The sequence below is a fragment of the Gigantopelta aegis genome, chromosome 5, assembly GCF_016097555.1.
Source record: "Gigantopelta aegis isolate Gae_Host chromosome 5, Gae_host_genome, whole genome shotgun sequence".
Taxonomy (NCBI): Eukaryota; Metazoa; Mollusca; class Gastropoda; order Neomphalida; family Peltospiridae; genus Gigantopelta; species Gigantopelta aegis.
Window position 1 is genome coordinate 30,252,330 of NC_054703.1, and position 26,893 is coordinate 30,279,222.

At 41.4% G+C, this 26,893-nt stretch overlaps 1 protein-coding gene across 1 annotated transcript in view; it reads right to left on the reverse strand.

Annotated features, from left to right (window-relative positions):
* Positions 1–2,341: 2,341 nt before the first annotated feature.
* LOC121373080 (trichohyalin-like) overlaps positions 2,342–26,893 on the reverse strand; it is a 91,521-nt gene continuing 66,969 nt past the window's right edge. The window contains exon 7 of the mRNA XM_041499526.1: positions 2,342–2,461. Within this exon, the coding sequence (XP_041355460.1) occupies positions 2,342–2,461 (120 nt within the window). The remainder of the gene's footprint in view (positions 2,462–26,893) is intronic.

The following is a 26,893-nucleotide window of genomic DNA, read 5'->3' on the forward strand; positions in this document are numbered from 1 at the left end:
TCACATTATGTGTTACATGTGATCATGCGTTTACAATGAGTTTTAACAATCGTCTTGTTGCGTTATCTGTTACATGTCATCCTGTGTTTACAATGAGTTTTAACAATCGTCTTGTTACATTATCTGTTACATGTCATCCTGTGTTTACAATGAGTTTAACAATCGTCTTGTCACATTATCTGTTACATAACATCCTGTGTTTACAAAGAGTTTTAACAATCGTCTTGTCACATTATCTGTTTTGTGACAGTATCTGTTACATGTCATCCTGTGTTTACAATGAGTTTTAACAATTGTCTTGTTACATTATCTGTTACATGTCATCATGTGTTTACAATGAGTTTTAACAATTGTCTTGTTACATTATCTGTTACATGTCATCCTGTGTTTACAATGAGTTTTAACAATTGTCTTGTTACATTATCTGTTACATGTCATCATGTGTTTACAATGAGTTTTAACAATTGTCTTGTTACATTATCTGTTACATGTCATCATGTGTTTACAAGGAGTTTTAACAATTGTCTTGTTACATTATCTGTTACATGTCATCATGTGTTTACAATGAGTTTTAACAATTGTCTTGTTACATTATCTGTTACATGTCATCATGTGTTTACAAGGAGTTTTAACAATTGTCTTGTCACATTATCTGTTACATATCTAGTCACATTATCTGTTACATATCATCATGTGTTTATAATGAGTTTTAACAATTGTCTTGTCACATTATGTGTTACATGTGATCATGCGTTTACAATGAGTTTTAACAATCGTCTTGTTGCGTTATCTGTTACATGTCATCCTGTGTTTACAATGAGTTTTAACAATCGTCTTGTTGCATTATCTGTTACATGTCATCTCGTGTTTACAATGAGTTTAACAATCGTCTTGTCACATTATCTGTTACATAACATCCTGTGTTTACAAAGAGTTTTAACAATCGTCTTGTCACATTATCTGTTTTGTGACAGTATCTGTTACGTCATTCTGTGTTTACAAGGAGTTTTAACAATTGTCTTGTGACATTATGTGTTACATGTCATCATGTGTTTACAATGAGTTTTAACAATTGTCTTGTTACATTATCTGTTACATGTCATCCTGTGTTTACAATGAATTTTAACAATTGTCTTGTTACATTATCTGTTACATGTCATCATGTGTTTACAATGAGTTTTAACAATTGTCTTGTTACATTATCTGTTACATGTCATCATGTGTTTACAAGGAGTTTTAACAATTGTCTTGTCACATTATCTGTTACATATCTAGTCACATTATCTGTTACATATCATCATGTGTTTATAATGAGTTTTAACAATTGTCTTGTCACATTATGTGTTACATGTGATCATGCGTTTACAATGAGTTTTAACAATTGTCTTGTGACATTATGTGTTACATGTAATCATGTGTTTACAATGAGTTTTAACAATTGTCTTGTTACATTATGTGTTATCTGTTGACAGTTAGCATTCACAACTATCGTCTGTTGACAATTAGCATTCGCAACTGTCGTCTGTTGACAATTAGCATTCGCAACTGTCGTCTGTTAACAATTAGCATTACCAAAACTCGTCTGTTTACATCCAATATTAAACACTCTATTTAAAAAGGAATTACTAACTATTTTTACGAATTCGGGTATTATGTCTCGTCTATTTACATCCAGTATTACAATCTCTGTTTAAAGGAGAATTGCGGACTATTTAAGGTTCAAGCATGCTGTCCTGAGCAAACACCTCAGCTATCTGTGCTGTCTGTTCAGGACAGTGGGTACTTGTTAGTGATTAGTGGTTAGTGAGAGAAAAGAGGGTGTAGTGGTCTTACATCTACCCATTAAGTCGTTAAAACTCGCTCTGAGTGGGAGCCAGTGCCGGGCTGCAGATTGATTTATACTTATTTTCGTGCTTATATCCAATTAAGGTTCAAGCACGCTGTCTTGGGCACATACCTCAGCTATCTGGGCTGCCTGTCCAGAACAGTGGGTTAGTTGTTAGTTTGTTAGTGGTTAATGAGAGAGAAGAGAGTGTAGTGGCCTTACACCTACCCATTAAGTCGTTAAAACTCGCTCTGGGTGGAAGCCGGGTACCGGGCTGCGAACCCTGTCCCTACCAGCCTTATGTCCGATGGCTTAACCATGACACCACCAAGGCCGATTCAAATAGATCTGGCCTCATACAAATTTATGGTTTGTGCCCTTGAAATGTATTCAGTACTCTAGTTTGTGTGTGGGTGTATGGGGTAGTCTCCCCTTTTTCACACGTCTTTCGCTTCAAGCAGACGACATTTGGCTAAAGTTGGCCTGGAGCAGACGATAACCGTCATTACTCCCGGCTCACCGGAGAGTCCTACGAGCGGGAAACATCTCTTTGAATTTTGTCAAAATGAATTTCTCTTCTTCACTCGACATCCCGCTCGGCAGACACTCGCAATAATTCGGTAAGGTCGGCTGCAGCTGATTGGGTAAACAGATTTTCCACTCAATGTTCAGTGAATGAAATTGAATTATCCACCGAGAAAGGATTGTCAGTCACCGAGAGAGAATCACGGCTATCGGTCTCTTTGTAAGTCTCTCTGTAACTCTGTCTGTAAGTCTGTCTGTATGTTTGTCTGCCACTCTAGTCTTCCTGTCCCTCTCTCTACTAATCTGTGTGCCTGTCTCTCTCTACCAGTCTGCCTGTCACTCTCTACCAGTCTGCCTGTCTCTCTCTACCAGTCTGCCTCTCTGTCTCTCTGTCTCTGTCTCTGTCTCTGTCTGTCCTCTCTCTCTCTCTCTCTCTGTCAGCCAGTCTGCCCCCCCCCTCTCTCTCTCTCTCTCTCTCTCTCTCTCAGCCAGTCTGCCTCTCTCTCTCTCTCTCTCTCTCTCTCTCTCTCTCTCTCCCACTCTCTCTCTCTCTCTCTCTCTCTCTCTCTCTCTCTCTCTCTCTCTCTCTCTCTCTCTCTCTCTCAGCCAGTCTGCCTCTCTCTCTCTCTCTCTCTCTCTCTCTCTCTACCAGTCTGCCTCTCTCTCTCTCTCTCTCTCTCTCTCTCTCTCTCTCTCTCTCTCTCTCTCTCTCTCTCTCTCTCTCTCTCTCTCTCTCCAGCCTCTCTCTCTCTCTCTCTCTCTCTCTCTCTCTCTCTCTCTCTCTCTCTCTCTCTCTCTCTCTCTCTCTCTCTCTCTCTCTCTCTCTCTCTCTACCAGTCTGCCTGTTAGTTAGTGCAATAATTCTGAGCCAAGATTCAGGTGAACCTAGAACAAATTGTAACAGAAGGTTTTTTGTTTTATATTGTTAACATGACGTCACTGAACATTTATCCAAAATCCGCCAAAATCGGATACCGGGAAAGATGCTAATTAGCATAAATCCAATATGGCTGACAACACCAACTTCGGGGACTTATATCTCCTAAACGGCTAATTTACAAAACCTACACCATAAATGTTTTAAAGTAGACAGAAATATGTTACCAAGGAATCAAATTTTCTTGTTAAAAATACATTATGAGGTACCTATGACGTCATGACGCAACTACGATGTCGTCATGCGTCATCAAAACTCAGAAATGGGCCACATTGAAGATAAAAAGGTGTAGTTTCCACCAGATATAATAGTATGTTCACAGATTTATACACTTCTCAATAATGTGTTCCGATGTAATATAATATAAGAAAGAAAGAAATGTTTTTTATTTAACGACGCACTCAACACATTTTATTTACGGTTATATGGCGTCAGACATATGGTTAAGGACCACACACATTTTGAGAGGAAACCCGCTGTCGCCACTGCATGGGCTACTCTTTACGATTAGCAGCAAGGGATCTTTTATTTGCGCTTCCCACAGGCAGGATAGCACAAACCATGGCCTTTGTTGAACCAGTTATGGATCACTGGTCGGTGCAAGTGATTTACACCTACCCATTGAGCCTTGCGGAGCACCCACTCGGGGTTTGGAGTCGATATCTGGATGAAAAATCCCAAGCCTCGACTGGGATCCGAACCCAGTACCTACCAGCCTTTTGGCCGATGGCCTTACCACAACGCCACCGAGGCCGGTCAAATATAATATAAAATAATGCCACTAATTTCAGTGATTTTCAGATTTAACATTCCATATAATATCGTCAGGCCTATGCTGTATTTATTCAATAAAGCAATTCAAATCATAATGAAACCACACCTAGGTTCAAGCCATCTAGTTATTTGGTTTCTACCAGCATATTTCCTGTAACACTCATGTTTGCAATCACCATATGCAGTAGAACATCTAAGTGTGACTGTATTGTGTACAGTCACAGATTCTTTTACTACACTGGCACCCGATGAACATTTGGTTTAGAAGGAAATATTCTATTTAACGACGCACTCAACACATTGTATTTACGGTTATATGGCATCAGGCATATGGTTAAGGACCACAGAGATATATAGAGAGGAAACTCGCTGTCGCCACTTCATGGGCTACTCTTTTCGATTAGCAGCAAGGGATCTTTTAGATGCACCATCCCACAGACAGGGATGTACCAGTTGTGGAGCACTGGCTGGAACGAGAAATAGCCCAATGGGCCCACTGACGGGAATTGATCCTAGATCGATCGCGCATCAGGCGAGCGGCGTACCACTGAGCTACGTTCCGCCCAGTTTGGGTTAGGTTCAGAAATTCATGCTCAGTTTAGCAGCATGGGATCTTTTATATGCATCATCCCACAGACAGGATAGTACATACCACGGCCTTAGTTACACCAGTTGTGGAGCACTGGCTAGAACGAGAAATAGCTCAACAGACCCACCGACGGGAATTGTTTCTAGATCGATCGCGCATCAGGCGAGCGCTGTACCACTGAGCTACGTTCCGCCCCCTCCCCACCACCCCTTTGATTTAGGTTAAAAAATTCATGTTCAGTTTTCTGGCGTCACAACACACTCTGTTTCCAACCCGATTTTAATCTGATAGTATAAACGACAAGTGTGCTGCTTGGCTGCATCTCATGTTGGCGGAATGTCTTGTACTTTCACAAAGAATCTGTCTGTTTGTACTTTCTTACGCGATGGCCTCAGATTACAGTTATCTTCCCATTTGGTTGTCCGGAAATTTGTCCGTGCATGTAGTCTGCTGTTTGACTGTGATTATTTCTTGGCAGACAGCTTTGAAGTGGCAACTATTTGACTGAAGTTGACAGGGGAGAGCATGTAGTTTGTAAACATGTGCAACTTGTTGACATTGAAGACTTGTTTGTGGTAATTCCGACCCATGCAAAAGTAGAGCTTTTTGTGTAAAATGGGTGGAGAACATAAACTATTTTGATTTGTCCCTAAATGTACTTTATTCAACCATCTTTATAACCACCATACTCCATTTATCAATGACATTTTGTAAAAATAATTGAATTATGGCAATGGTCCATAATTCAAAAACTAAAATTGCCGAGAGGATTGACATGGATTTCACTCCACCATGGTTCAGTTAAGGTGATGCGATAGTTAGATTGGGTTTCCAACAATTAATGTAATTTTTATTTATTATCCATTTTTAGAGAAATAAGATCCTTAAATCCGTGACAGTATTCCTTTAATCCAGACCAAGACACTAAATTTCTGTTTATAAAGACTGAAGTTGCTGATATTACGACTGACATTATACGTCATTGGTGAAGACACTGACTTACACGGCCACCATGCAGACGCAGGAACAAAGGGTCTTCATTTTATATTAAAACTAAAATTTATAGCTAGTTATCCGGTTTGGGATTATCTGTAAGGAATAATTTTGTAAGGACATTTCACATGTATGTTTAATATATAGGCCATGTGTAGCTGTGGTATCACCTCTGGATTATGTGTAGCATGACAAGGTTCAGTACTTTAAAAGGTACAGTTGAGCTATTTTTGAAGCTACAAAGTATCACATTTATCGACTACACTACCAAGTGAAAGTTCAGATGGGAAAAGAGGATAGTAAGAAGCGATAAAAACACTTTTATCAAATAACAATGGAACTCCTCACAAGCTCTATATGTAAGATTGGTATTGCACATAGTCAACTGCAGAGGTATGCAAATGAATTACATGGTGTCAATGGCTAAACTATTTTAATTTGTGTAAATAAATAGATGACTTTGACTTAGATGTGATATTATAATGATTCATAATACTTTTAATTGTGATTTGAATTACTTATTGACTTCATGCGGCACAGATTGTCTGATCTATTATATTAGGTGACATTTCAGGTATATGAAAATTGGTGGCATTGTTTTAGAGTTTCGCTTTCCTCTGAGACAATATCGAATCTGACATATTTTTTTATTATTCTGTCTACCATTTCATAATGCTATATAATTAAGGATTAAGCATTAATGGAAAGTCACAATCTAAATCTATGAGTGCACTATTGTTTCGGTTGAAAACGACATGTTTGAGCTATTTTGAGTCATGATGACGCAAAATGACGTCATATTGGCGTCATGGCGTCATATGTACGTCATAATATATTTTAACAAGATACTGTGATTTTTTAATATAATTTTTCTATCTGCTTATAATATATTCATGTGGTCTAAAAGCAACCGTTTAGGAGATATAGGGCCTCAAAGTTGGTTTTGGCGACCGTATTGGATTTATGCTAATTAGCACCTATCCCGGTATATGATTTTGGCAGATTTTGGGTATTTATATTCAGTGGGGTCATCTTAACAATATAAAACCCCAAACCCATCTGTTCCAATTTGTTCTAGGTTCGGTCATATCTTTCCTCGACTATGTCTCTCTCTACTAATATAACTGTATCTCTCTCTACTTATCTGCTTGCCTCTCTCTACCAGTCTGCCTCCCTCCCTCCCTCTCTCTCTCTCCCTCCCTCTCTCTCTCTCTCTCTCTCTCTCTCTCTCTCTCTCTCTCTCTCTCTCTCTCTCTCTCTCTCTCTCTCTCTCTCTCTCTCTCTCTCTCTCTCTCTCTCTGGTCTACTGGTCTATCCGTGATCAGTCTGTATGTAGCTCACTTAGTGAGGCGATCGTCTCTACTAGTCTGTCCGTGATCAGTCTATATGTAGCTCAGTTAGTGAGGCGATCGTCTCTACTAGTCTGTCCGTGATCAGTCTATATGTAGCTCAGTTAGTGAGGCGATCGTCTCTACTAGTCTGTCCGTGATCAGTCTATATATAGCTCACTTAGTGAGGCGATCGTCTCTACTAGTCTGTCCGTGATCAGTCTGTATGTAGCTCACTTAGTGAGGCGATCGTCTCTATTAGTATATCCATGATCAGTCTGTATGTAGCTCACTTAGTGAGGCGATCGTCTCTACTAGTCTGTCCGTGATCAGTCTGTATGTAGCTCACTTAGTGAGGCGATCGTCTCTACTAGTCTATCCATGATCAGTCTGTATGTAGCTCACTTAGTGAGGCGATCGTCTCTACTAGTCTATCCGTGATCAGTCTGTATGTAGCTCACTTAGTGAGGCGATCGTCTCTACTAGTCTATCCGTGATCAATATGTATGCAGCTCACTTAGTGAGGCGATCGTTTCTACTAGTCTGTATGCAGCTCACTTAGTGAGGCGATCGTCTCTACTAGTCTGTCCGTGATCAATCTGTATGTAGCTCACTTAGTGAGGCGATCGTTTCTACTAGTCTGTATGTAACTCACTTAGTGAGGCGATCATCTCTACTAGTCTACCCGCGATCACTGTATGTAGCTCAATTAGTGAGGCGATCGTCTCTACTAGTCTATCCGTGATCAGTCTGTATGTAGCTCACTTAGTGAGGCGATCGTCTCCACTAGTCTATCCGTGATCAGTCTGTATGTAGCTCAATTAGTGAGGCGATCGTTTCCACTAGTCTATCCGTGATCAGTCTGTATGTAGCTCACTTAGTGAGGCGATCGTCTCTACTAGTCTGTCCGTGATCAGTCTATATGTAGCTCAGTTAGTGAGGCGATCGTCTCTACTAGTCTGTCCGTGATCAGTCTATATGTAGCTCAATTAGCGAGGCGATCGTCTCTACTAGTCTATCCGTGATCAGTCTGTATGTAGCTTACTTAGTGAGGCGATCGTCTCTACTAGTATATCCATGATCAGTCTGTATGTAGCTCACTTAGTGAGGCGATCGTCTCTACTAGTCTGTCCGTGATCAGTCTGTATGTAGCTCACTTAGTGAGGCGATCGTCTCTACTAGTCTATCCATGATCAGTCTGTATGTAGCTCACTTAGTGAGGCTATCGTCTCTACTAGTCTGTCCGTGATCAGTCTGTATGTAGCTCACTTAGTGAGGCGATCGTCTCTACTAGTCTATCCGTGATCAGTCTGTATGTAGCTCACTTAGTGAGGCGATCGTCTCTACTAGTCAATCCGTGATCAGTCTATATGTAGCTCACTTAGTGAGGGGTCGTCTCTACTAGTCTATCCGTGATCAGTCTATATCTAGCTCACTTAGTGAGGCGATCGTCTCTACTAGTCTATCCGTGATCAGTCTGTATCTAGCTCACTTAGTGAGGCGATCGTCTCTTCTAGTCCATCCGTGATCAGTCTGTATCTAGCTCACTTAGTGAGGCGATCGTCTCTTCTAGTCGATCCGTGATCGGTCTGTATGTAGGTTACTTAGTGAGGCGATAGTCTCTACTAGTCTATCCGAAATCAATCTCTTTGTAACTCATGTTGTGAGGTCGTAGGTTAGAACACCGCCAATTGACTCGGTTGTTTCCCCTGCACAACAGTTTGCTACGACTGGTATATCAAAGACCGTGATACGTGTTGTCCTCTGTTTTGGAAACTTGTATATTAGAGATCTTTAGGATAAGCACCTATGTGATTTTCTAGTAGTACCATAAGACACATGTAGACACATAAGGCACATCTATAGGCCAGTAAACACTCAGTCAGCTAAACACATCTATAGGCCAGTAAACACCCAGCCAGGTAAACACACCTATAGGCCAATAAACACCCAGCCAGGTAAACACACCTATAGGCCAATAAACACTCAGTCAGGTAAACACATATATAGGCCAATAAACGCTCAGTCAGGTAAACACATCTATAGGCCAATAAACACTCAGCCAGGTAAACACATCTATAGGCCAATAAACACTCAGGCAGGTAAACACACTATAGGCCAATAAACACTCAGTCAGGTAAACACACTATAGGCCAATAAACACTCAGCCAGGTAAACACATTATATAGGCCAATAAACACTCAGCCAGGTAAACACATATATAGGCCAATAAACACTCAGCCAGGTAAACACATCTATAGGCCAATACACACTCAGGCAGGTAAACACATCTATAGGCCAATAAACACACAGCCAGGTAAACACACTATAGGCCAATAAACACTCAGTCAGGTAAACACACTAGAGGCCAATAAACACTCAACCAGGTAAACACATATATAGGCCAATAAACACCCAGCCAGGTAAACACATCTATAGGCCAATAAACACTCAACCAGGTAAACAGATATATAGGCCAGTAAACACCCAGTCAGGTAAACACATCTATAGGCCAGTAAACACTCAATCAGGTAAACACACTTTAGGCCAGTAAACACTCAGTCTGGTAAACACACTTTAGGCCAGTAAACACTCAGTCAGGTAAACACATCTATAGGCCAGTAAACACTCAGCCAGGTAAACACATATATAGGCCAATAAACACCCAGCCAGGTAAACACATCTGTAGGCCAGTAAACACTCAGCCAGGTAAACACACCTATAGGCCAATAAACACTCAGGCAGGTAAACACACTATAGGCCAATAAACACTCAGTCAGGTAAACACACTATAGGCCAATAAACACTCAACCAGGTAAACACATTATATAGGCCAATAAACACTCAGGCAGGTAAACACACTATAGGCCAATAAACACTCAGTCAGGTAAACACACTAGAGGCCAATAAACACTCAACCAGGTAAACAGATATATAGGCCAGTAAACACCCAGTCAGGTAAACACATCTATAGGCCAGTAAACACTCAATCAGGTAAACACACTTTAGGCCAGTAAACACTCAGTCAGGTAAACACACTTTAGGCCAATAAACACCCAGCCAGGTAAACACATCTATAGGCCAGTAAACACTCAGCCAGGTAAACACATCTATAGGCCAACAAACACTCAGTCAGGTAAACACAATATAAACCAGTAAATACACAACCAGGTAAAGACATCTATAGGCCAGCAAACACTCAGTCAGGTAAACACAATATAAACCAGTAAATACACAACCAGGTAAAGACATCTATAGGCCAGCAAACACTCAACTATAGGCCAGTAAACACATATACAGATAAACAGCCAGAAACACACACACACACACACGCACACACACACACACACACACACATACACACACACACATACATATATATATATATAATGACTGCCTATGTGTACATGTGTGTTTTATGTGGCTGTCTGTGTGTCTCTCTGTCTGTGTGTCCCTATCTGTAATTGTGTGTGTGTGTGTGTGTGTGTGCTTTATTGATATATGTCTATCTCCCTGCGTGTATGTTCGTGTACGTGTGTGTTTTGTGTTCGTGAATGTCTGTCTGTCTGCATGACTGTCTTTGACTGTTTGTCTGTGTGTCTGTCTGTCTGCATGTCTGTCTGTCTCCGACTGTGTGTTTGTGTACCTGTGTGTTTTGTGTTCGTGAATGTGTGTTTGTCTGTCTGTCTGCATGTCTGTCTGTCTCCGACTGTGTGTTTGTGTACCTGTGTGTTTTGTGTTCGTAAATGTGTGTCTGTCTGCATGCCTGTCTCTTGCTGTGAGTCTGGGCCAACCTGGCTGTCTGTCTGCCTGTCTCTGGCTGTGTGTCTGGTTCAACCTTGCTGTCTGTCTGTCTGTCTCTGGCTGTGTGTCTGGTTCAACCTGTCTGTCTGTCTGTCTGTCTGTCTCTGGCTGTGTCTGGATCAAACTGGCTGTCTGTACATTGATCCGCGTCCACCTGCTTTTCTATGCGTCTGTGATTCTATACCCGAGCGTCTGTCTCTCTGACTCTCTGACTCTCTGCCTGTCTGTCTGACTCTCTGCCTGTCTGTCTGTCTGTCTGACTCTCTGTCTGTTTGTCTGTCTGTCTGTCGTAATCTTTGATGCTCATATTTATCGTAGACCACTACCAAAGGAACCGATAACAGTTTTTGTACGGGCGACTACACATGCCCCTTCACAGTCAACCTACTGATGTCCATTATAACACCGTACGTTTGATAGGCACTCTAAAAACTCGGGAACCCGTGATATTTCGTCAATAAACCGACCGGCGAAGTCCAGTCCCTGCATCATTATTATAATCTCGTATACCATCGCCACCGGGCTCACAGAGTGGAAACCCGCCAAACAGCGGTGAGTGTGTGTGCATATAAGAAGAATGTCAACAGACCTATCTGAAGATTTCATCGACAGGACGACGCTCTTTACCATTTCTCGGTTTTCTTCGATCACCATCGGTCGTCTGTCATCGGTCACCTCGCAATATTGGACACTTGCATATGACACCAGCTTGAGTTTATGTACCAAGGAAGAAAGGAAGGAAATGTTTTATTTAACGACGCGCTCAACACATTTTATTTACGGTTATATGGCGTCAGACATATGGTTAAGGACCATACAGATATTGAGAGAGGAAACCCGCTGTCGCCACTTCATGGGATACTCTTGTCGATTAGCAGGAAGGGATCTTTTATGTGCACCATCCCACAGACAGGATAGTATATACCACGGCCTTTGTTACACCAGTTGTGGAGCACTGGCTGGAACGAGAAATAGCCCAATGGGTCCACCGACGGGGATCGATCCCAGACCGGACTCGCCATTTCTAGCACCGCGGCCTAGCAGCACGATTACATGACATTTTATGTTACAGTTTGTTTTGTTTTACCACACCACTAGAGTACATTGATTTATTTATCATCGGCTATTGGATGTAAAAGAAAAAAGGTGATACATTCGACATATAGTCTTAGAGAGGAAACCCACTACATGTTTTTTTCATTACTAGCAAATGATGTCTTATATGCACTATCCCACAGACATGATAGCACATACCATACCACGATCTTTGATATACCACGTTTGGCGCACTGGTTGGAACGAGAAATAGCCCAATAGGTCCATTGTCGGGATTCCATTCTAGACTGACCGCGCATCAGGCGAGCGCTTTACCACTGGGCTACTTCTCGCCCCTAAATTGGTGCATGGATAAGAAAAGGTGGAATTAATGGGGTTGGGATATGGGAGTTTGGTTCCCCTAAAAATGACAGTTTTTTTTTTTTCATACTGTATTAATTTCATTTCAACTTATTTTCGCACTTGTATACAATTAAAGACACTGGCCGGTAACCCACGAAACCTATTAAGATGTCCTGAACTTGTCATAACACTCCTCGGACATCTTAATCGGTTGTGTGAGTTACCGACAAGTGTCTTTAAGGTTCAGGGCACGCTGTCCTGGGCACACACCTCAGCTATATGGGTTGTCTGTCCAAGACAGTTGGTTAGTTGTTAATTGTTAGCTGTTAGTGAGAGAAAAGAGGGTATAGTGGTCTTACACCTATCCATTGCGTCGTTAAAACTCGCTCTGGGTGGGAGCCAGTACCGAGCTGCGAACCCAGTAGTTGCCTTAATTAAGTGCGATGGCTTAACCACGACACCATTGATGCCGGTAGCATGTGTTTGTTCAATTCATTCTATATCCAACCCGGATTAGTCTCCGACTGTTTACAATGGCCCACTATACCACCGGCTGGTAGGTACAGGGTTCGCATCCCGGTACCGGTGTAGCATTTAATGTGCACTCCCCAAGAATATGCACTCCCCAGTCATTATTATACGTATAATTTGCACTCCCCCAGTTATTATTATACGTATAATACGCACTCCCCTTGAATTATTTGCACTCCCCTAGTTATTGTTATACATATAATGTGCACTCTCCAAGTACTATGTTTAAGTACTGAATACATTCATTTCTCTTAAAAGAACTTTGGATTGATACTAATTTAAGTGCTATTCAATGAATACAATTCACATTCATTATTAGTCCCCTATCGGTCCAACCGGGGTTATAGGTTTCATATCGGTCCTTCTCTCTGTCCGTCTGTATGTATTTCCGTCCGTCTGCCACACATGAAGTTTTCTGGATGTCCCCCCCCCCCCCCCCCCACCCCCCCCCCCCACCCCCCCCACCCCCCACCCCCGACAATGCCTCGAGATATTGAGCTGAAATTTGGTATATAATTTTATCATATGGTATTATGGTCCTTGAACATAGTGGATAAGGAAATTTGTTTTCCAGACTTTTTTTTACCCACAATGCCTCAACATACTGAGCTGCAATTTTGCGTATATCTTTATAGTGTACCATTACAGATCAAGTTTGACTTTCATGACGATTTACCTATTTTTGACGGAGATATGACTCTTAAATTTAGAAGATACGGAAATTTGTTTTCCAGACTTTGTTTTTGCAAAGCAAGATATTGTGCTGAAATTTTCTGTATAGCTTTATCATATACTATTACAGATCAAGTTTGACTTTCATAACGATTTACCCATTTTTAAAGAGTTATTGCCCTTGAACTTGAGAGATGCGAAAATATGTTGATTTTTTTTACCTTTTTTCCAATTCCTCAACATATTCAGCTGAAATTTTGTGTATAGCTTTACAGATCAAGTTTGACTTTCATAACGATTTACCCATTTTTAAAGAGTTATTGCCCTTGAACTTAGGAGATGCGAAAATATGTTGATTTTTTTTACCTTTTTTCCAATTCCTCAACATATTCAGCTGAAATTTTGTGTATAGCTTTACAGATCAAGTTTGACTTTCATAACGATTTACCCATTTTTAAAGAGTTATTGCCGTTGAACTTAGGAGATGAGAAAATATGTTGATTTTTTTTACCTTTTTTCCAATTCCTCAACATATTCAGCTGAAATTTTGTGTATAGCTTTACAGATCAAGTTTGACTTTCATGACGATTTACCGATTTTAAACAGAGTTATGTCCCTTTAACTTAAGAGATGCAAAAAATTGTTGGGTCCTGTAGTGGACATGTATTACTTTAGCAGTATTTCCAGAATGCTTGTTATATATATATAAAATCTACACTCCACATTCATTACTATTCATTGTTATAATATATATTATTATACACATGTACATATAATGTACACACCCTATTCATTATTATACATAATTATAATCTACACACCAGGTGGATTATCATACACTTCACATTTATTATAATACATATAATCTACACTCCACACTCTTTATTATATACATGATTTACACACATTTCTTTTATTATACATACAACCTACTCTCTGCATTCATCAATATATATGTATTCTGCATTCCACAATTATGACAATATGTATGATCTACACTGCACATTCATTACTATACATATAAAACGGAATGTGTTGTCTAGATTATGTGTATATATAATGAATGGGAAGTGTATAGTATACGTATAATAATTAATGTGTAGTGCAGGTGTTATGTATAGTAATGAAGAAGAAGGAAATGTTTTATTTAACGACGCACTCAACACATTTTATTTACGGTTATATGACGTCGGACATATGGTTAAGGACCACACAGATATTGAGGGAGGAAACCCGCTGTCGCGACTTCATGTACCATCCCATAGACAGAATAGCACATACCCCAACCTTTGATCTACCAGTCGTGCTGTACTGGCTGGAGCGAGAAATAGCCCAATGGGCCCACTGACAGGGATCGATCCCAAACCGACCGCGCATCAAGCGAGTGCTTTACCACTGGGCTACGAGTGTATATTATATGTATGTATATAATGAATGGGGAGTGCAAATTTTATATACAGTATGAATGGGGAGTGTAGATACTGTATAATAATGTGATGGGGAGTGTAGATAATATATGTAATAATGAATAGGGAGTTCAGATTATATGTATCATAATGAATGGAAAGTGTAGGTTATTTGTATAGTAATTGATGGGTGTGTGTGTGTGTGTGTGTGTGTGTGTGTGTGTGTGTGTATATTATATGTATAATAATGAACAGAGAGCGCAGATTATATGTATAGCAATGAATATGGAGTTTAGATTATGTGTTGTTAGAGTAATGAATGGGTAGTGTAGATTATATGTATAGCAATACATATGGAGTTTATATTATGTGTAGTTAGATTAATGAATGAGTAGTGTAGATTATATGTATAGCAATGAATATGGAGTTTAGATTATGTGTAGTTAGATTAATGTAAGGGTAGTGTAGATTATATGCATAATAATAAACATGGAGTATAGATTTAATAGATGTGTAATAATTAATGTGAGTTCCAGGTTATGCGTATAATAATGATCTATTTATTATCACGCACTTGAATTTTATAAGATCTACTCACTGCTCTTAGGCTTGTGCAATTAAAAAAATGTTTTAACGACACCACTAGAGCATACTGATGTATTAATGATCGAATATAGGATTGGTAATTTTGACATAGAGTCTTAGATTTAGTAAACGCGCTACAATTGTCCATTAGTAGCATGGACTTTTTATATGCACCATCCTAAAGACATGATAGGCACAAACCATGACCTTTGAAAGTAATGAATTTTGGTTCTAATATATGAACATGTTTTAGACAAAGCTTTTCAATGTTATCTTCGCATAATTCCTGTCATATTAATTGGAAACAAGAGATGGGTGAAGAGATTCAGGGATCCATCCGATCATCACATATGATGAGTTATTTTTATCCTGCAAATTTGCAAGGGCGGATCCAGACACGTTTTGGCCTCCTTGGGCCCGCCCCTGATTCACATAGCCATCTAGATTCGCCACTGATATTTATATCAACTTTTACAAAGTGCACTGGCCATACAAACATCAAAGAACGCTAAAATAAAAATATATCATTATGTGAATGCTTAAAACATTATTATAACCTACGTGTAATGTAGACTGGGGGAGTGTATATTACATGTATAATATGCACTGGGGAGTTCTTATTCTACGTATAATCTTGACTGGGGGGTGCAAATCCAGGCGGGTGCAAATTATATGTGACACCGGCTCCCACCCAGAGTGAGTTTTACCGAATCTGTGGGTAGGTGTAAGACCACTACGCCCTCTTCTCTCTCACTAACAACTAACCATTAACAACTAGCCCACTGTCTTGGACAGACAACTAACAACTAACCATTAACAACTAGCCCACTGTCTTGGACAGACAACTAACAACTAACCATTAACAACTAGCCCACTGTCTTGGACAGACAACTAACAACTAACCATTAACAACTAGCCCACTGTCTTGGACAGACAACTAACAACTAACCATTAACAACTAGCCCACTGTCTTGGACAGACAACTAACAACTAACCATTAACAACTAGCCCACTGTCTTGGACAGACAACTAACAACTAACCATTAACAACTAGCCCACTGTCTTGGACAGACAACTAACAACTAACCATTAACAACTAGCCCACTGTCTTGGACAGACAACTAACAACTAACCGACTGTTCAGACCCAGCTAGCTGAGGTGTGTGCCAACGACAGCGTGCTTGAACCTTAACTGGATATAAGCACAAAAATAAGTTGAAATGAATGCATGATCGAACGTCGTGTGATTCTAACTGGGGGGGTCTCACGAGGGATCGGGACGTAGCCCAGTGATAAAGCGTTCGCTTGATGCGCGGTCGGTCTGGGATCGATCCCCGTCGGTAGGCCCATTGGGCTATTTCTCGCTCCAGCCAGTGCACCACGACTGGTGTCTCAAAGGCCGTGGTATGTGTTATCCTGTCTGTGGGATGGTGCATATAAAAGATCCCTTGCTGCTAATCGAAAAGAGTAGTGGTGACAGCGGGTTTCCTCTCTCAATATCTGTGTGGTCCTTAACCATATGTCCGACGCCATATAACCGTAAACAAAATGTGTTGAATGCGTTGTTAAATAAAACCTTTCCTTACTTCCTTCCTTCCTTCAACCACGAGGTGTCTTGTCTAATGAAGGAATTCGTCTTCAACTGCCTTCAATCGGAGAAAAAGTCGATACTTACCGAGTGGCGTCCGTGACTGCTCGACAGACGGCCTCGGAACCGACGAAGCCATTTCGGCGAATTAAAGCGCCGATCTGTATGTATGACATCGAGCGGGCCCGACCACTACAAAACACTTCGGTCGGGAGATTTCCTTTTAATGTCGAGTTCGTGCCGTGGATTTTACTAAACGGGGCAAAATTGCCTGTTACATTAAGAGGAATTTAGCGAGGCGAAAATCATCGATTTGGCCTGAGCCTTATTGTGCTGAGGGAATCGGGGGAAAAAAGTCTTTCGCAGATACGTTGGGATTTTAGGAGAAAGAGTTTGTCATTTGTGGACGGATAAAAGACGGAAAAATCTGAATTATTCACGTCGATTTCTGTCATACAAGGTAATGTAAATATTTATCCTGTTCCAAATGCTACCTGTTTTAGTGTTTCAACTTCATAATATGTACTGTTTTTTTATGGCTCATTACAATTTAACTTAATGAAGAGAGATTTGATAAACCGTCTGTTTGTACCCGTCTGTCTGTCTATATATGTCTGTCTGTCTATATATATATATGTATGTCTTAAAATATTTTCTATAGTTAATATGCCTGTCGTAAAAGGGAGGAAAAATTTTTCTATAGATAATATGCCTGTCGTAAACGGGATGATTTTTTTTTTTTATAGTTAATATGCCTGTCGTAAACGCGATGAAAAAATTCTATAGTTAATATGCCTGTCGTAAACGGGATGAAAAAAAATTCTATAGTTAATATGCCTGTCGTAAACGGGATGAAAAAAATGTCTATAGTTAATATACCTGTCGTAAACGGGATGAAAACATTTTCGAGTTCGAGAGAGAGACCAATTGCGTGCCTTGTCATATCGGTTTTATCCTGTTACAGTTGGAATGGCGAAGACTGATATCTTAAGAAAGTTACCAGTTATTTCATTTATCCTGTAATGCATTGAAAGCGAAAGCCTAATTCACTAAACTCTCGCAACTTTGCGATCTCGCAGTGCAATGCTAAAAGACTTGCAAAGAGGATGTTTTGTTGTCTAGCAGAGCCTAAGAGACCTTTGTGAATTAGGGCCCCTGAAAATTAATTAAGCACCACAATTTATATTGTCACCAAATTATTATTATGGGTGGTAGCCAGGCAATATTAATACTGTAAAAAATCAGTCAAGAACCCGCACAAATAGCACGTGCAGAAAACTATCCTCTCACGTGGGAAAACCAAGTTTTTGTTCAATTAAGTTTTATGCTTGTTTTCGGGAAATAATTTTCCTTTTGTGCTTAATAAGCGTCTTATGGTTCGCCGAAAACTGTCCGTTGCCACTTGGTGGCAGATTATTGGAATGAATAATGTGGGGTTGTCATGCAGGAAAATTGGGCGTCAGTTGGGTCGGAATCGTACTGTAATTAGTCGACTCGTACGAAAACACCAGCAAACCAATGATGTCAAGGACAGGAACCGTCCAGGACAACCTCGTAAAACATCTCCACAAGAAGACGTGTTCGACGTTTCCCTTTTTCCATAAGCAAGATCTTGAGAGATAACTGGATTCCCAACAGGACCATGTCAACGAGGACAGTAAGGAATCGACTGAAGACCGCTGGGCACCGAGTCAGGAGGCCCATCAAACGTCCACTTCTGACACCAGCTCACAAAGCAGCACGTTTAACGTGGTGTCAGGTAGGCTACAGATGGAATCTTGCATCCTGGATAAAGATTCATTGGTCCGACGAAAGCCGCTTTCTTCTGCACATGACTGATGGAAGAACTCGTGTCTGGAGTCAACCAAATACCGCCTATGCCGCCAACCACATCCAGGAAACCATCCCATTTGGCGGTCTTCTGTGATGCTGTAGCGATGCGTTTCGCATGATTACAAATTGGATCTGGTCACTGTTCAAGGCAATCTTATTGGGCCAATATATCATAGGGGCATCCTGGAAACCGTTGTCACCCCTCACTTTGACAATCATGCTTTGGCCACGAGACCAGTGTTTATGGATGACAATGCTAGACCACATCGAACGCGTGAGGTAATGGATTCCCTACAGCGAAATGCAATCACTACCATTCCTTGGCCGGCACGAAGCCCCGACCTCAATCCGATTGAGATCTTGTAGGACATTCTGGATCGCAGAGATATCCTCCAGTCCAAAATTTAGCAGAATTGTCAGCATCATTGTAACAGGAATGGCGGGCGATCACACAACGTGAGATCCAACGTCTGGTCCAGGGCATGATAAAAAGCTATCATCTGTGTCGGTGGGGAGTTACACCTGATACTGAACTTTTGAAGATTTTCTGACATTCTGGACGTTGTTCGAGCATGACAGCCATAAAACACTTCTATAAATTATTTTAAACTAGCGCCAGTCCAATAGTTAATTTACCTACATTTTCACCCACATTGACACATTTCATTTCCCTTGTAACATTACACATTTCATTAGGATAAAATTATGTCTTAACTTTCGTGAGATCATGTGACATGCTACATCTCCACAAAACAATAGCAATTTACATGGAATGGGTCAATTAAATAGTCACAGTTCGTTGAGAAATATAAATTACTTCCCAAAATCAGGGCGGTGCTTAATTACTTAATATGTAAATTTATCTACATGAGAGGGATGGGGCAGGCTGGCTTTTTTTTTTTGCCCGAATTAAACGAAAATGCCAGAATCTGCTTAACAACATATATTCATATTAGCATCACCACCAAACAGCTATATAGGGTTGCAAACGAATCACTGCGCATTTTATATGGATTACAACTGATTTTGAGGGTAGAATGATGAAAATCCATGGTGAAAAGGTTAGCATATTTTGCCCGAACATCTGTAAAATTTTTACCCGAATTTGAGGTTTTCCTCCAGCACTAGTGGGGCAGCTGTACCCCCCCCCCCCCCTCCCCGCCAACATACCCGCCGCCCTGATTATTATTGGTAATAAATAGAATATTAAACTCGCAACCATTTCATATCATATTTATATCCCTCGTAAAATAAGTTTTGTTGTCACTTGCTAAACCCCGTCACAATTGAAAATTATTTCACTTGGGACATAAACATGATACCAAACGGAAGCTCGTTTAATATCCTATAAATGTTAACAAAGGTAAAGCCACGCTGTCCTGGGCAAGAAGCTTCGTTACCTGGAATTTCTGTTTATCGGAGAAGACAGCGGGGGAAAAAGTAATTTCTTCTATAATTATGGGAAAGGAAAGGAAACATTGTCTGTGGCCTTACAGCAGTGAAGCCAAATTGGATAAACTTAGTGAGCTCCGTGGTCTAGTGGATAAGCTGCCGGACAATCAAGCTGACGACAGTGGTTCAAATCCCATCAAAGCTGGCTCACACATTCATTCATCTTTCTCATCTATCACCCTCTGCCTATCATTCTCACTATCTTAATATAAAAAGCTTTCCAATTTCTCCCACGATTTCAATCTGTTTCGACCCTTTCTGTCAGTTTCCTCCGACTGTCTTCTGAACTGTCCACACCATCGCGTACCTGCCTCAGCTTCCCCCACGGGTGCAGTCTTTGTGAATTTCCCTGCACCCACCTGGCATCCTCATCCTCTGCCGCTAATAAAGCTGGTCTGACCCACGGCACTAACTAACGACCGCCGGTAGTAGGGGTGCATAGTAGGTGGTTACAAGTGCCTGTTAATAATGCCAGAAGTAACTACTGAACATTCCCCGAAGTGGTCAGACTAAGCTCACAGCTAAACGCTGATGGGGAATGACAGGTGTGTGGCACGGATAGCCACAAGAGACAAGCACCTGTCGCGGTTGGAGAGACTGGGATGTGGAGGTGAATAGCGAAAGACGTTGAAAGATAGGAGTTGCCAGATCGGGAAGAAATGAAATGGAATTCAAAGGAGAGAAACGAAAGGGGGCAGTGGGATAAAATAATAATAATAATAATAATAAAAATAATTAAATTAAAAAAAACTGGATAAACTTGCAAGAACACATGCTGTATGTATTATCACTGTTTTGGCAGTCATTCATTAGCGCATACCACCAAAGCATTCTCGCTCTAGCCAGTGCACCACGGCTGGTATACAGCATACCGTGGTATGTCCTTTCCTGTCTGTGGGAAAGTGCATATAAAAGTTTCCTTGCTGCATAAGAAGACCGGCCTCGGTGGCGTCGTGGTTAGGCCATCGGTCAACAGGCTGGTAGGTACTGGGTTCGGATCCCAGTCGAGGCATGGGATTTTTAATCCAGATACCGACTCCAAACCCTGAGAGAGTGCTCCGCAAGGCTCATTGGGTAGGTGTAAAACCACTTGCCCCGACCAGTGATCCATAACTGGTTCAACAAAGGCCATGGTTTGTGCTATCCTGCCTGTGGGAAGCGCAAACAAAATATCCCTTGCTGCTAATCGGAAAGAGTAGCCCATGTAGTGGCGACAGCGGGTTTCCTCTCAAAAAGTTGATTGCGTCGTTAAATAAAACATTTCTTTCTTTTCTTTTGCTGCATAAGAAAAATGGAGCGTTTTTCCTTTATTGACTACGAGTCAGAATTACCAAATGTTTGACATCCAACAGCCATTGATTAATTAATCAATGTGCTCTATTGGTGTCCACCTTGGCAATGCTTCTTCCGGTCTGAACCAGAGTCCCACGACTGTTGTATTAACCATCGTGGTATGTGCTGTCCTGTCTGCGGGAAATACACATACAAGATCATATGATGCTAATGGACACAATGTTTGACATCCAACAGCCATTGATTAATTAATCAATGTGCTCTATTGGTGTCCACCTTGGCAATGCTTCTTCCGGTCTGAACCAGAGTCCCACGACTGTTGTATTAACCATCGTGGTATGTGCTGTCCTGTCTGCGGGAAATACACATACAAGATCATATGATGCTAATGGACACAATGTTTGACATCCAACAGCCATTGATTAATTAATCAGTGTGCTCTATTGGTGTCCACCTTGGCAATGCTTCTTCCGGTCTGAACCAGAGTCCCACGACTGTTGTATTAACCATCGTGGTATGTGCTGTCCTGTCTGCGGGAAATACACATACAAGATCATATGATGCTAATGGACACAATGTTTGACATCCAACAGCCATTGATTAATTAATCAATGTGCTCTAGTGGTGTCCACCTTGGCAATGCTTCTTCCGGTCTGAACCAGAGTCCCACGACTGTTGTATTAACCATCGTGGTATGTGCTGTCCTGTCTGCGGGAAATACACATACAAGATCATATGATGCTAATGGACACAATGTTTGACATCCAACAGCCATTGATTAATTAATCAATGTGCTCTAGTGGTGTCCACCTTGGCAATGCTTCTTCCGGTCTGAACCAGAGTCCCAAGACTGTTGTATTAACCATCGTGGTATGTGCTGTCCTGTCTGCGGGAAATACACATACAAGATCATATGATGCTAATGGACACAATGTTTGACATCCAACAGCCATTGATTAATTAATCAATGTGCTCTATTGGTGTCCACCTTGGCAATGCTTCTTCCGGTCTGAACCAGAGTCCCACGACTGTTGTATTAACCATCGTGGTATGTGCTGTCCTGTCTGCGGGAAATACACATACAAGATCATATGATGCTAATGGACACAATGTTTGACATCCAACAGCCATTGATTAATTAATCAGTGTGCTCTATTGGTGTCCACCTTGGCAATGCTTCTTCCGGTCTGAACCAGAGTCCCACGACTGTTGTATTAACCATCGTGGTATGTGCTGTCCTGTCTGCGGGAAATACACATACAAGATCATATGATGCTAATGGACACAATGTTTGACATCCAACAGCCATTGATTAATTAATCAATGTGCTCTAGTGGTGTCCACCTTGGCAATGCTTCTTCCGGTCTGAACCAGAGTCCCACGACTGTTGTATTAACCATCGTGGTATGTGCTGTCCTGTCTGCGGGAAATACACATACAAGATCATATGATGCTAATGGACACAATGTTTGACATCCAACAGCCATTGATTAATTAATCAATGTGCTCTAGTGGTGTCCACCTTGGCAATGCTTCTTCCGGTCTGAACCAGAGTCCCACGACTGTTGTATTAACCATCGTGGTATGTGCTGTCCTGTCTGCGGGAAATACACATACAAGATCATATGATGCTAATGGACACAATGTTTGACATCCAACAGCCATTGATTAATTAATCAATGTGCTCTATTGGTGTCCACCTTGGCAATGCTTCTTCCGGTCTGAACCAGAGTCCCACGACTGTTGTATTAACCATCGTGGTATGTGCTGTCCTGTCTGCGGGAAATACACATACAAGATCATATGATGCTAATGGACACAATGTTTGACATCCAACAGCCATTGATTAATTAATCAATGTGCTCTAGTGGTGTCCACCTTGGCAATGCTTCTTCCGGTCTGAACCAGAGTCCCACGACTGTTGTATTAACCATCGTGGTATGTGCTGTCCTGTCTGCGGGAAATACACATACAAGATCATATGATGCTAATGGACACAATGTTTGACATCCAACAGCCATTGATTAATTAATCAATGTGCTCTAGTGGTGTCCACCTTGGCAATGCTTCTTCCGGTCTGAACCAGAGTCCCACGACTGTTGTATTAACCATCGTGGTATGTGCTGTCCTGTCTGCGGGAAATACACATACAAGATCATATGATGCTAATGGACACAATGTTTGACATCCAACAGCCATTGATTAATTAATCAATGTGCTCTATTGGTGTCCACCTTGGCAATGCTTCTTCCGGTCTGAACCAGAGTCCCACGACTGTTGTATTAACCATCGTGGTATGTGCTGTCCTGTCTGCGGGAAATACACATACAAGATCATATGATGCTAATGGACACAATGTTTGACATCCAACAGCCATTGATTAATTAATCAATGTGCTCTAGTGGTGTCCACCTTGGCAATGCTTCTTCCGGTCTGAACCAGAGTCCCACGACTGTTGTATTAACCATCGTGGTATGTGCTGTCCTGTCTGCGGGAAATACACATACAAGATCATATGATGCTAATGGACACAATGTTTGACATCCAACAGCCATTGATTAATTAATCAATGTGCTCTATTGGTGTCCACCTTGGCAATGCTTCTTCCGGTCTGAACCAGAGTCCCACGACTGTTGTATTAACCATCGTGGTATGTGCTGTCCTGTCTGCGGGAAATACACATACAAGATCATATGATGCTAATGGACACAATGTTTGACATCCAACAGCCATTGATTAATTAATCAATGTGCTCTAGTGGTGTCCACCTTGGCAATGCTTCTTCCGGTCTGAACCAGAGTCCCACGACTGTTGTATTAACCATCGTGGTATGTGCTGTCCTGTCTGCGGGAAATACACATACAAGATCATATGATGCTAATGGACACAATGTTTGACATCCAACAGCCATTGATTAATTAATCAATGTGCTCTAGTGGTGTCCACCTTGGCAATGCTTCTTCCGGTCTGAACCAGAGTCCCACGACTGTTGTATTAACCATCGTGGTATGTGCTGTCCTGTCTGCGGGAAATACACATACAAGATCATATGATGCTAATGGACACAATGTTTGACATCCAACAGCCATTGATTAATTAATCAATGTGCTCTATTGGTGTCCACCTTGGCAATGCTTCTTCCGGTCTGAACCAGAGTCCCACGACTGTTGTATTAACCATCGTGGTATGTGCTGTCCTGTCTGCGGGAAATACACATACAAGATCATATGATGCTAATGGACACAATGTTTGACATCCAACAGCCATTGATTAATTAATCAATGTGCTCTATTGGTGTCCACCTTGGCAATGCTTCTTCCGGTCTGAACCAGAGTCCCACGACTGTTGTATTAACCATCGTGGTATGTGCTGTCCTGTCTGCGGGAAATACACATACAAGATCATATGATGCTAATGGACACAATGTTTGACATCCAACAGCCATTGATTAATTAATCAATGTGCTCTATTGGTGTCCACCTAGGCAATGCTTCTTCCGGTCTGAACCAGAGTCCCACGACTGTTGTATTAACCATCGTGGTATGTGCTGTCCTGTCTGCGGGAAATACACATACAAGATCATATGATGCTAATGGACACAATGTTTGACATCCAACAGCCATTGATTAATTAATCAATGTGCTCTATTGGTGTCCACCTTGGCAATGCTTCTTCCGGTCTGAACCAGAGTCCCACGACTGTTGTATTAACCATCGTGGTATGTGCTGTCCTGTCTGCGGGAAATACACATACAAGATCATATGATGCTAATGGACACAATGTTTGACATCCAACAGCCATTGATTAATTAATCAATGTGCTCTAGTGGTGTCCACCTTGGCAATGCTTCTTCCGGTCTGAACCAGAGTCCCACGACTGTTGTATTAACCATCGTGGTATGTGCTGTCCTGTCTGCGGGAAATACACATACAAGATCATATGATGCTAATGGACACAATGTTTGACATCCAACAGCCATTGATTAATTAATCAATGTGCTCTATTGGTGTCCACCTTGGCAATGCTTCTTCCGGTCTGAACCAGAGTCCCACGACTGTTGTATTAACCATCGTGGTATGTGCTGTCCTGTCTGCGGGAAAACACATACAAGATCATATGATGCTAATGGACACAATGTTTGACATCCAACAGCCATTGATTAATTAATCAATGTGCTCTATTGGTGTCCACCTTGGCAATGCTTCTTCCGGTCTGAACCAGAGTCCCACGACTGTTGTATTAACCATCGTGGTATGTGCTGTCCTGTCTGCGGGAAATACACATACAAGATCATATGATGCTAATGGACACAATGTTTGACATCCAACAGCCATTGATTAATTAATCAATGTGCTCTATTGGTGTCCACCTTGGCAATGCTTCTTCCGGTCTGAACCAGAGTCCCACGACTGTTGTATTAACCATCGTGGTATGTGCTGTCCTGTCTGCGGGAAATACACATACAAGATCATATGATGCTAATGGACACAATGTTTGACATCCAACAGCCATTGATTAATTAATCAATGTGCTCTAGTGGTGTCCACCTTGGCAATGCTTCTTCCGGTCTGAACCAGAGTCCCACGACTGTTGTATTAACCATCGTGGTATGTGCTGTCCTGTCTGCGGGAAATACACATACAAGATCATATGATGCTAATGGACACAATGTTTGACATCCAACAGCCATTGATTAATTAATCAATGTGCTCTATTGGTGTCCACCTTGGCAATGCTTCTTCCGGTCTGAACCAGAGTCCCACGACTGTTGTATTAACCATCGTGGTATGTGCTGTCCTGTCTGCGGGAAATACACATACAAGATCATATGATGCTAATGGACACAATGTTTGACATCCAACAGCCATTGATTAATTAATCAATGTGCTCTAGTGGTGTCCACCTTGGCAATGCTTCTTCCGGTCTGAACCAGAGTCCCACGACTGTTGTATTAACCATCGTGGTATGTGCTGTCCTGTCTGCGGGAAATACACATACAAGATCATATGATGCTAATGGACACAATGTTTGACATCCAACAGCCATTGATTAATTAATCAATGTGCTCTAGTGGTGTCCACCTTGGCAATGCTTCTTCCGGTCTGAACCAGAGTCCCACGACTGTTGTATTAACCATCGTGGTATGTGCTGTCCTGTCTGCGGGAAATACACATACAAGATCATATGATGCTAATGGACACAATGTTTGACATCCAACAGCCATTGATTAATTAATCAATGTGCTCTATTGGTGTCCACCTTGGCAATGCTTCTTCCGGTCTGAACCAGAGTCCCACGACTGTTGTATTAACCATCGTGGTATGTGCTGTCCTGTCTGCGGGAAATACACATACAAGATC